The sequence below is a fragment of the Anas acuta genome, chromosome 3 (assembly GCF_963932015.1).
Source record: "Anas acuta chromosome 3, bAnaAcu1.1, whole genome shotgun sequence".
Taxonomy (NCBI): domain Eukaryota; kingdom Metazoa; phylum Chordata; class Aves; order Anseriformes; family Anatidae; genus Anas; species Anas acuta.
The window spans coordinates 15,494,493-15,507,646 of NC_088981.1; the positions used below are offsets into that span (position 1 = coordinate 15,494,493).

The 13,154-nt window shown below is 34.9% G+C and overlaps 1 protein-coding gene across 40 annotated transcripts in view; it reads left to right on the forward strand.

Annotated features, from left to right (window-relative positions):
* NRXN1 (neurexin 1) overlaps nt 1–13,154 on the forward strand; it is a 703,785-nt gene that overhangs the window by 485,989 nt on the left and 204,642 nt on the right. For 39 of the 40 annotated variants that reach the window (XM_068675787.1, XM_068675785.1, XM_068675788.1 and 36 more), the window contains one exon: nt 5,224–5,405. In XM_068675787.1, coding sequence (XP_068531888.1) covers nt 5,224–5,405 — 182 coding nt within the window. Of the gene's footprint in view, nt 1–5,223; nt 5,406–12,359; nt 13,042–13,154 lie in introns of those variants that run through there. The other variant, XM_068675816.1, reaches the window with a different exon arrangement.

Sequence of the window (13,154 nt, forward strand, 5' to 3'; positions counted from 1 at the left end):
CTGGGAGAGTGGGAAGTGAGAAGCAGCCCTACAGGCCGCAACGTCAGTGCAGAAGGAGGGCAGGGGGTGTTCCAGGCACACAGCAGCAGTTCCCCTGCAGCCTGTAGAGAGGCCCATGGTGAAGAAGGCTGTCCCCCTGCAGCCCATGGGTCCCACATGGAGCAGATCTCCACACTGCAGCCCGTGGAGGAGCCCCCGGTGGAGCAGGTGGATGTGGCCTGGAGGAGGCTGCGGCCCATGGAGAGGAGCCCACATAGGAGCAGGGGGTCTGGGGGGAGTTGCCATCCATGGGGGACCCATGCTGGAGCAGTTTGCTCCTGGGGGATGGACCCCATGGTACAGAGCCATGTGGGAGCAGTTCTGGAAGAGCTGCTGCCTGTGGGAAGCCCAAGCAGGATGAGTTTGGGAAGGACGGCATCCTGTGGGAGGGACCCTATATTGGAGCAGGGGCGGAGAGTGACCGTGAAGGAGCAGTGGAGATGAAGCACTCAGTTTTCAGGAAAAACTTTCTAGTTTTTTGTTTGTTTGTTTGTTTGTTTTTTAAGATGAGTGTGGTCAAAGGAACATTTTAAATATACTATTGTACCTTATTGTCCAGGAGTCTAAGAGGTACCTGGCCAGAAAAGGAGACATTTCTCCATTCTTACAACTTTGGCTTGAGCTTTTTGAAAAATTCCATCCAGTACACCTCTTCTGCTTTTAAACAGATGGTACTTAAAGTAGCTTCATGTAGTTTTTACAGCAAAGCAGTTGCATTCCATATTCAGGCTCCTTACTGGGTTAGGGGGGAGAGGTCAGAAGGCTTTCAGGAAGTGTTCAGTTTAATGTAATCTTTAGTTTGAAAAACTTCCAGCAGCCCTTCCAAACTACTTCCTATGGTTAGCCCTAATGGCTGTTCCCTCCTGACCTCAGCCCTGTGGCATATATTCTCTGTTTTCTGTAAATAATTAATAACACATCAGAGTCTAAGAAGAAATAGAAGAGTTTGTTTGTAACCCATCATAAAAATGATCAACTGATTAATTTTAATCATTCCCTCTTGCTTCCCATGGCAAGGTCACATTTTAGACTTAAAGCTTTAATTTCTTTATTTATATTAGAAATCTGTAAAGTAATACATATGGAAATTTTTGTACTTTTCTGAAACTTCAGCCATGGACAAGATGAAAATATCTTCTCTTTATATTTCAAAGTATAAAGAGAAGCATTAAATTGAGACTTATATGCTCCACTGAACACCACAAGTGTGATTAATGTCTCTATATAGATGTTTGTGCAAATGTGTATACATAGATTTGTACTGTAAATTCACTCCTGCTAATTAGCAGTAGCCTGCACACAGAGTGTCACTGGATTCAGCAGGTTTATCAATGAAAGTAATTACTCACCAATGGGAATAAAAGGGTTCATATCCTAGCCCAGAATGAAGAAAATACTGATAACATACAGAAGGAAGAAAATTACATTATTGGGTAATTTCTTGTTATAACCAGTAATGTTTATCCTTCTTTAATAAATAAATAAATAAAAATTACTGTTAATGACAGTGCAGCTAACAGTTTACATTATTGACATTTACAGGCTTCAGTCTTTTGTTTTCAAGCTGTACTGTGGTAGAATCATAGTCCGCTGGGGTCCAAAGCTCCATAAAACCATCACTTTCACTTCATAAGCATCTTAAGTCTGCCATTTTCCTGTTGAAAATAACCATTAAGTTACTGACATTATAGGGGGAAAAATGAACTATATAAATTACCCTTTGGTGTAATATACCTTAAACACCAAATTGAGATGAACACAAGGAATGTAGAAAGCTGTTGATTTGTTGATGATTTGAGAAAACTATTAAACTATATTAGATGTGACTTCAGAGGGATAAATATTGAAAAGCTTTGCAGTCTTAAACAGTAATAAATACAGTAAATGGATACTAAACAAAATATTTATCTGCTTAATACTGTATAGGTAAGCAGATGTCCTTGAGTTGCTGCTAGGCTGTGCTGAAATAAACACACTATTTCATAAAGATGAATTTTGCAAACAAACAGGACTTGAGAGACTGAGGCCATTAAAAACCATTACTGTATCTTGACCACTGGCAGTTTGTTACAATAGGAACCATGCATTCACTATTCAGAATTTCAAAGAGCTGTATGGACATTGTGTAGATGCATGGACACATAAAGAATTACTCAGTAAATTCTGTGGCTGAGAGATATATCCTGGCATATTACAAACTTGCCTGCTTGTAAGTACTGTGCTGATGGCATTGCTATTCTTGACTAATTCTGCTGCTTTCAATTCTCTGGAGATGATAAATCCCAAACAACACAGTGCCATAAGCTATAAGAGGAAAGGAAGATGGCTGGTTTTCAGTGACAATGTTCTGAAAGAACGGCAGAGACATTACAAGGTTTCTCAGAGACCATAAAATCATTTTATGGAGCAAGTGAATTAGGTTTCCTCTGTTGTTTCTTCACATCCAAAATTGATAGTAAACAAGGCAGTTTTGAATAACTACTCAGTTTCTGGCTTTTAATAGTTAATGGGGGGTTGGAGCATAAGCTTAGATCAATCCTAGCATAATATATTTTACTTTATTATATTTGTCTTTTTTGAAATATAAATAGTAGGGGACCTATTCTCAAATAGCTTATGAACTTATTTCTTTTCTTTTCTTTTTTTCTTCTTTTTTTTTTTTTTTTTTGTAATTAATACAGGAAATTAAAAGAATGAGACTCCCTGTATAGCTTAGACAAAGGCAAATCTGTATTCATCAACATGGATTAATCAGCCTGTTACCAGACACACAGAGCTACAAAATGTACAGTTATAAAAATAAATAAATAAATAAATAAATAAGAGAGAAGGTTTGACATAAATAACATCAGCCACATGTTGTTATGGATAAAAGATAACTTTTAAAATTTTGATGTGTTTTCTACATGATTTAAGATTTAAAGTTAGATTTAATCAGCCCTACTGACATTGACCTTGGCATTAAAGCTGCAGCAGTATGGAATGAATTGCTCTTCATTTGTTTATTTGAAGGGCAGCATTTAACAAAAAAAATGCAACAAAGATTCACTCTGAACAAGAACAACGAAGTGTGTCATTGTTCAGATCTGGAGACTTACTTCTGGGTCATGTTATTCAGTATGACTCTGTTATCGCTTGGCAGGCTTTTTCTTTGTATTTTATATTGGGTAAACACATCTGTTGCAACCAAGAAAAAGAGAATTATGCCCTTCCACTTAAATCCTATGTACTACTCAAACATTATGATTGGTGACATTGAGGTGTAAGGAGTTGATTTTTCTTAGCCTTCTCATTTTTGTTATTTACAAGAACTTCATTCCCACTCTGATGTGGTATTTTATGAAGTCAAGAGAAAGGCTGTCACTGTTTTTAATGAGCTTTGGATCAAGCACTTAGTTTTTCAGCAATACAGAATAAATCATTTCAATAGGGATATCAATGTGACCTCCACATATGAAGATCCAAACTCTGTCACTCTTCAACTGGCTCAAGGTTTGAAGTCAACACTAGCTGCAAAAATGAGAACTTTGGGACCATCAAGGATGATATTGTTCTCTGTATCTTTGTTTTGGGATGTAGTACAACTGGACATTCAGCCATCATTACGGAATAGCCTGCAATGGATTATCGTGCATTTCAGAGCACCGCATATGGGAAGGTTGGGGTGGTAAAGTAGGAGGTTAGGTCTTTGTCACACAGATTCCCAAACCAGACACATTTTGCGTGTGTCTGTTACCAAACATTCTTATGGCACCTTCACTGCTCTTGCACAACTCTTCATTCTGATGATAAACCACAGTTTCTCTTAGAGTGTAAGTTAAAACTTAAATGACAGATTTGCTACTGTGTTTGTCTTTGCTAAAGAGATTTGACAAGTTTTCCTACAATACATACAAGTTTGTATTTCGCTATCAAGAGAAAAGCCAAGAGATTTATTGAAGCACAGTGCTGTCCTGCAAGAGTGTTGATGTAAATTGATCTTTACTGTATTTTTTAAATGCTGTGCACAGTACATAAAATATGATGGCAATGTACTGGAAAAAAAAAAAGTAAGAAAAACAACACACAACACAAATGAGTAGGTAGGTAATTCCACAAAAGAAAAAATAATAATAAAAAAAAAAAGTTAGAAATAAATATAGGATACCATTTCAAAAAGGCCAAGTGACCTTTTTGCTTTGAGACTGACTCAAAGCATTCTCACTCAGCAATAGAGTAAGATTTTGAGACGTCTAGAAATTGAAAGAGTGGTGTAGCCATACAACACTTCTTGTTTTCAGCTTTAAGTTCTACATCTCCAAAGGTTTTTAAATACTCTTTTATGCTTGCAGCACTTTTGGTCAATCTAAGAAAATAAGAAAATGACAATTACAGTGTTATGCACTTACTCCTTATGTGGAAATGGACAGTATGTAGAGTATTTTGGGGAGCATAAACTGGGTTACATTTAATAAAATTAAAAAAAAATTAAAAAAAAATTGTAAGTGCACTTTGGAGATAATGTGCAAGCTCTTATAAGTTATACAACAAGCATTATGCAAATATGCCATTGTTTTCTTAGATGGTAGAATGATGCATTTTTGTTCTGACATGTAAAGTATGTTTTTATCCTTCCATTTGTTATCTCCGTCTGTCACAAGCTGATAAACCTCAGATCTGTAGAAGTCTTATCTGACTGTATTAGTTGATGTCTCTCTTTGCCGTGCACAATGACATATCACATAGAGCGTATCGTTTTCATAGTGTAAATAAGGTTGATATATGGAGCTGCATTTTTGTCAATCATGAGATAACTGGAATTACTTGATTTCTTCTCCATGTTGGCCCAGTTTGGAAAACCGTTTTATTCGATTAATCCCTATTCCACACATCACGGAAACATGTTCTTAATTTCAAGCATATGCTTAAGAACTCTTTTGGATAGAAATGCATTTCTGAATCAGAGTCATGGTATTTTAAATTACTGTGTATGCAGTTATGCCATATTATATATAAAAACACTAATATTAAGCTTACTGCAAAATTTTCAGAGATAAAGAACCCTCCATGTTGAAATATAGCATTGTTTTGTTTTACAACTATATTTGTTATATGAGAACATCTTGATTTTTGTAGAGCACATCATTTCCATGTGGGTTTGCATTGGCGCAAGGGAACTAATTCTCTTTTATTTCTCCTTTACAGCGGGAACAACATATATCTTTAGCAAAGGTGGTGGACAAATCACTTACACGTGGCCTCCTAATGATCGTCCAAGCACTCGTGCAGACAGACTGGCAATAGGTTTTAGTACTGTTCAAAAAGAAGCTGTGTTGGTACGAGTGGACAGTTCTACTGGGCTTGGAGATTATTTAGAGCTGCATATTGTAAGTATTAATAAAAAAATGCATGTTTTTATCCTTGCCTCAATTGTTCTTATATTTTGGGTGGGCTTTTTTGTTCATTTTAATGTAAGTATAGCATTTTGCTAAGGAACTGTTCAGGGTTTATAGTGAATTAGATGATGATGGTTTATAGCATTCAATAGTGTACAGGATTTCAGGCATTCTCAAAATACCATCTACTTTATACAGTTCTCCTTTATATGACTTTTCAATTGAAAATCATACTGTGACATATGTACAGATATAGCAGTTTACTGCAATCTAATTACATAAAATGGTATTTAGCAATGTCAGAAGAAGGTGCATTAATCCTGGAGGATTTAATCTGGAATCTGCTAGAGGAAATACAGTATATCACAATTGACTGTGCTTATTGTTAATACCAGAATTTATCCTCTGATTTCACCATTCTATTGTGATGACAAATTGTAAGCAGAAAGCAAGATTGTCAAGCTAGGAAGTCTGAAAAAGTAATTTCAGCTGTCCTAAAGCAAATAACTAGCAATCAAAATTGAAAGCATCTGGATTTTTATGGCGACATAAATAAATGATCAGTTGAGATAAACATAACTAGGGCAGTATAAAATGTTGTTGTTTAGATTAGTCTCAAATTTGTTAATATATTAGCTTGACTTTGATTTAAGAATCTTGCTACTTTCAGAAACAGAATAGTTCCTTTTGAATGAAATTACTTATTGATCTACAACCAATTACACTTTTACCCTCAGAAAACATTCTGCAGTGATCATTTTCAAAACTAGAGGGAATTATGGTATTCATTCTTCCCAGGCTCCTTATTTCTGTAAAGACACTCTTGCATTGTGGTCCAAGGTGATTTTATTTTATTTTATTTATTTATTTACTGTCTTGAGTAAATACACAAAGAAAGAAAGCCTTAAAAAAATCAGAGGTTGTGTTTACCATTCTCTTACATTGAAAAACACAGACAAAACATCTGGCTGGTATTGTAAAATCTTAATGTAAAAATGTGAACAAAGCAGGTTATCCCAGGTGCCAGAAAAAGTGAGATCCCATATCTTTCAAGGCAAGTATTGGATTGCTAAAGAGCAATCAAATAAAAGTTTGCTTTCCAAAGCCATCTCTAATATCACGTGCCTAGTTATCATTTGCCCATTTCTTTGCAGCCTGAGACTAGGTCCACTGGCTGTGAAGAACTGTGGTGCTTTCATCTCATAGTGTTATCTTTGTTATTAGCGTATGAAGGGATGCTTGTATTTTAGATTTGCTATACCTAAAGTCTACCAATTCATATTTGTGCAATCTCTCTCTAACCTTGTTTTTTTCCATTTTAAAGCAAAACATTGGGTTGATTAACTATAAGTAGAATGTCAAAGGGCAAAAATTATTGCCCAGTCATGAGCTTTGCGTTTACCTAAGTAACTTCCTTATACCTATGCTGTAGCATATAAATAAAAGAATAATAATTGAGAGTTTTCTATTTCTAGAAGAACTATCAGCTTAGTAGAGATGGGGAAAAGCACAGATTATCTTTAGCAGTCTTTTGAAACTCCTGCATGTATTTACTGTGTGAGGTGACTATGGCCTCCTCCTATTGTCTTTGCAACAGACTTTGGGAACCTCTCTGAAGCATACTATGCTTTAGAGAAACATACATGATAACTATACAGAAAGTTCACTAGAATGAGCCTTGACCTTCTGAGAATTCCTCCTCTTTGTTCTCACTCTAAAATGGAGACACTAGAGGATTGACCTGAAATCCTGACATCTAGCAAGGTGTCAGATCTGCAGGATTTTTTTTTTTTATCACTGTTAGATAAATCTTGGAAATCTTGGAAATCTTGGAAAACTTCTAGGATATAATTGCTGAGAATCTATTTCAAATCAGAAGTTGAAAATCAGCATTTTCAAAAATACTCATGAGACCTAAGAATATATGTCATTAAAGTCATTGGAACGAAAGGGTCTTCAGAGAATTTTACACGGGTATGATATTGTGAAGCACTGTAGTTTTAAAAATAAAGGAGAACATAGAAATGGATATGTATATGTTTATGGATATGTATATGCCCATGTATATGTTATATTTGAAAAATTATTTATTGGAATGAAGTTTTTCAACGACTGTATTAAATTAGCTATAATAAAAGTAGTAGAAGGATTGTGTCATTTGAAATTTCCGTCTTGCACCAAAGCCAGTAAGAATGACTTAGTTTTATATGAATAACCAGAAACAAGCCTAAGTTGTGAATAGCAGAAGGAGGAAAACTAGGAGAGAAGAATCTAATTCTCCTTGTTCTTTTCCATGCATTCTTTCATGCATTTCCATACATATTTTTCTAATAAATATGCATGAGCACTTGAATTAAATGCCTGTGTATATTTAAATACACAGTGCATAAATAACCTACCTGTGTTATACCGACTATAACACTGCAACACAGGTATAGTTATGATTTAATTGTGCTGGGATTCAGTTTTCCAATAAAATAGAAAGTGTTTTTTTTTTTTTGTCTGTTGTTGATCTTTTTTTAACCAGGAGGCTGTTAATTACTTGGATCTCCTCCAGTGACAAAATCTGGGACAGGTGTCTAAAGATAGGTTTGAAGTGTATTTTCAGCAGGGTTGTTACAAAGAAAGGAAGTTTGAAACTATTGCTTTGTGCTAAAAAATTTAAATAGTCCTCACTAGCATGTTGAGGGTGTTTGTTCAGGATGTTTTAGAACATATCTCTGAGGGAGTTTACTCTTAACCTTCTTCATTCTATCAATGGAAGAGCAAATTACAAATTTGATTATAGTATTCTAATTTGTGCATGCCCTCTTTATTATTATGTTTACTTAAAGATGGTGTAAACCTAACAATGAAATCAAGCTCGTAACATATTCTAATTTGGAAAATTGTTACTTGATCATCTGAATTACACCTTTAGCATTAGTTTAGAAACATTTATTTTAAGTGATCATTTATCTCCAAAAAAAAAACAATTGTTAATATGAGAAATGTTTCAAAAAATGCATAATCTGCCTTGCTACCAGATGTTTAACAGTTCCAATACAAGTATTTTAAATTCTCAGATGTATAGGTATGGTTGTGTGTGTGTGATAGGTATGCACACCTGTGCTTCAAGAAAGGGGTGTTAATATGGTTTAGTCATCCAGAGATGCAGCTATTAATTTGCATGGCTATCGCTTGACTTCTGTTATAGAAGTGCAGTAGCCTCCTGTGCAGTTTCTGTTGAGAGATCTAGTTCAAGAGGAAACATGTCTAGATATGTTCCATGTCTAAAAGTTGGGTTTTTCTACTGCCACTTTCTTCTCTTGTTGACAGAAAAAAAAAAAAAAAAAAAAAAAAAAAAAAAAAAAAGAAAGAAAGAAAAAGAAAAGAAAAAAGAAAAGAAAAAAAAAAGGACAGAGAGCTCTTAGAATTACTATAATCCTCCTTTTTCCCTCTTCTAACATGGTCTGCATCTATCTCCATGGCAAGTGGAAAAAGGCAGCAGCTTATTCATGCAGGGTTCCATTAATCACCATGAGCACGTCTGTGCTTGGCTTTTTCACCAACTTCTAAAGCCATTAGGTAATTCTGTCAGTGATTCCTATCTATGCTTTTTTTCTCTCCTCTTCTGCCATTAGAGAGAAAGTCATTAGACAGAAAGGTAGGTATATGAGTGCATGTCATCGTCTTTCACAAGCGCTGTATTGTTGCAGCCTCAAACTTCCACCTTTTCTGTGGGGAGGAACAAAATAGAGTTCAATGAAGACATTGCTTCAAAGAGCTTAGAAATCTTGTTAAATTGCTCTATCTGGCAATGCTGGTAATATTGCAAACTGGCATTCTCCAACACAGCAAAAGTAACAACTGCTCTACTAGTGAAGATGAGAAGAATAGATTTCCATCAATAGACTTAAAACACTTTTAAAATTTATTTTAATTATAAATTATGCCATGTTACTATCTTTCATTGTTAAAGTGAAAGATTTTATATACCAAAATGTAATATTTTGTCTGCCTGATTTATGGAGTCAGCAGTTTTTGTGTCTTCCCTGTTTGGGTCATTTATTTTAAAATTTAAGTATTTTAGTATTTTGGAAGCATAAAAAGAGTATTGTGTGCTTTTTTTTTTTTTTTTTTTTTTTTTTTTTAATGATTACAGCTGATTTTGAAATTGAGTATGGGAAGTGCTTGTGGAGGAGAAGGGCAGTAGGGCATTTCAGATCTTAGAGCTTCATCATTCCAGAAAAGCCTGTTAAGCTACAGGATACTAGCTATTGAAGCTAAACTGGGATCGCTCAAGTGGGGTGAATTACTAATTAAAGTAAGCTACAGATATCATTGGTTTACTGAAGTAGGTGAAGTGGTGAGGATTGTTCTGTTAGTAAACATTCTAAGGTTTGAAAGAAGGAATCAGACTGATGTGGAAGCATTTTGAAGCATTGTCCTAACCCTCCTCTAAGGGAAGCTAGGGAAAACATCCCTCCCCATAATTCCAGTGAGAGAGGAGTGACAATCTTACCTAGTATATTGTAAATGTACAAAAGTAGAAAGAAATCATTAAACTCAGGGTAAGGCTGTGTTTGGAATAATCTTATTCCATTTAATATTATTATAAAAAATACTATAGAGAAAATGTAAATTGGTAAGATGAAAACTGTGACAGAAAAGCATGGGAAGCTATTTTAAAAGATGTAGTAATGTTACCTGAAAAAGTATGGTATGATTAAAGATAGACAGTATAAATACTTGCCATGTATGTTACACTTAATTAGTCAGAAATACTCTGAAGATGTAGCAGTACTGGCATGATAGATTAATCAGTATTGTATTTAGATTTTCAATATGTGTTTGTAGATCCTTCAGGGCCATGATTAATGACTGAGGTGTTTCCTCATATGAGAGGAAACACATTATTTCTCATAGAAAATTGGGTTTTGGATCATGAATAAATTCAGCTTGTGCTCTTTGTTCCAACTATTTATATATTACATCTATTATAATATATATTGCAGGAAAGACATTTTTTCATTAGAAACTTTTTCCATAGAATGATATGAACAAAGATCAACTGAAAGCTTTTGTGAGTTTTTATCTGTAACTTTTTGGTTCAAAGATTGTCTTGGTTGAAAAGAACATCAATGCTTTCCCATTTTCTTGTCTATGTGTTCAGCTTTGTCTACGGTATGATATACTTTCATAAACTAGGGAAATATTGAATATCTCAAAATGAAGTGTTGATTTTTGTGTTCAAAAATATTCTGAACAATATCTGAAATATATTCTGAAATCAAGTGGTGTGCATTTCCAGCTTGAAGCTCATGGAAAATTCTGCAAAAGTCCCGTCAGATTACTCCCTATCCATTTTTGGAGCTTTTTTTGCAAACTATAAAGGACTATTATTCCTGCTCCCCTCCCTCTGTCTCTTAGTTATACAAATGCAGTATTCTTCTGCACCAGGTTTTTAATAGCTGACTCTTAAGGTCTATTATACATGTGCATGATATATAGAAATTTTAATTTATGAAAGTATAATGACCTTCCTTCAAGTGAACAGAAATAATTCAGAGTAAAGCCAGGAAGAGGATCAGACATCTGTGTATGAGTATAACAGAGAAAAAGTGCAGTCTTAAGATAAATGAATTCATTATTCTTTTTTGAATACTTCACATGTCTTAGCATTAATGGAAATGGAAAGTCAATTGAAAGATTCCTATTGATTAGTTGTATTTGGATCAATGCCTAGAGAGTTCAATGTACTTTCACTGAGACTGATGGTCCCTTTTATTTTAGTGGTTTGTATCAGGTTGTAATTAATTTTCCCAGGAAGAGTTTAATAATCTTAGAACGTATATCCCAGGATAATGTTTCTTCTAATAATCTTTTAAATATAGAATTCCTTGTTATTATATGTGTATCTGTGCAATGCGAAGATTTGTTAAGGCTAGTGGTGGCTTGTGTTTATGTGAAATGGTAATGACTTACTTGCAGGAAGGCCTTAAAAAATGAAAAAAAAAAAAAAAACAAACAAACAAACAAAAAAAAACGAAAAAAGGCAATCTAAGTTCCAGGAATCTGATCTTTTTGAAGTGTTAAGCATGTGCATCAGTGGCTAGAGTTGATGGAAGCAAACATAGCAACCTCTGTTAATCAGGCTATCATCATATAAGCTCAGTGTATATCAGGAATAAATCACTTAGGAGCTCTGGGAAGAAGACCGTTATGTTTAACATGCTTATGATGTTTAATATTCTGCCACTTTGAGCAACAACATGGGTGATGTTATCTAAGCCAGAATTCTGCTAATATTGATGCTTATTTTGTTTAGATACATGGTAGTTAATTCTGATTTTGTTGATGTTGTTCTGTTAACATATGCATATGGTAAACACTATAGGTAGTTAAACTGTTATGCACAGTGTTCTTTTTCTTTGTGGGGAACATCAAAAAAAATAGCATCAGATTATGTGTAAATGTTCAAACTGAAGAAAAATTCCTAGGAAAGGAGCATTTCCAGCCTTGCTTATGGGGTTTGAATAATGAAAAGCACTACAGTCAAAGAATCATTTGTGGGACTAGACAGGCAGGTGAGAATGCAATTCAGTGTACACAAACTTAAGTTAATTAGAATGGGAGCAATGAATTAATCTAGGGAATTTATGCTAAATGGAGCAATCATTTACCTCACTGATCAGGTTAAAGATCTAAGTCTGTAGGAAAGAAAATAAATAAACCACTGAAATGGTCAAGCTATGCCTGGAAATTATTCAATTAAGTTATTGTTTTGTATTAGCAAAGACATAGATTAAAAAAAAAAAAAAACAAAACAAAAAAAACAACAACTCTGAAAAGAGATTTTATGATATAAGCATTTAGTTAATGCCTCATCTTGAGTATTCTCCGCTCTCTGTCATCCAAATGGTACTATTTCTCAAATAACATTGACCTTTTATTTTTCCCAAGCAGGATTTAACACTGAGCAACAGTGGTCAGTTCTTGCTGTGAACAGGCAAAATTGCTGATAGAAGGCTGTGGAAATGTGCTAATTCTGTCACAGAACAGACTTATATATTACTGTCTCAAAAATATGAATGGGATTTGGACAGAGGATATAATTGAACAGCTTGCCTGTGACTGCCATCATGGAGTGCAAGGAGAAATCTCAATGCTGGCATGAAAACTCCATCGTAGCAGCATGGCAGCTCTCATCTCTGAGAGCCCACAAACATGACTGAGGGAAGCAACTCCTTTCATTGTCTTACTCTGTGGGTCAACAAAATGCTCTGGCCCTCAACACTGATGAATCTCCTGAGGCGTTCTGGCCCAGGTTTAGAGCCTGAGGTTGAGGAGATACTTAAAACACTTCTGGTGAGCTATACATGTATTTATTAATAAAATTATCTGATAACAATATGGAAAGAACTGTATGCAGCCATGGAGTCATATGAAATAGGCTTACAGACCAGATCATAGACTCTCTGATCCCTTCTGATGTTGCATATCTCAGGATTATACTGTAAATTGAATCCATCTGTTGTCTGAACTGCATAAGATCCAAAGCTATGTCACTGAATTTGATGACAAATCTTCGTTTGACTTTACTGCTACAAACTGCACACACATAGGGCCTAAAGTACATCATGAGGAAAGAATTTAAATATTGAACTTAATTCTTCTGGGGCTTTGTACAACTTTAAAAAAAATACATACTAGGGTTAGAGGGGCTTGGGGCTGAGTCATGTTATACTCAAAACAAAA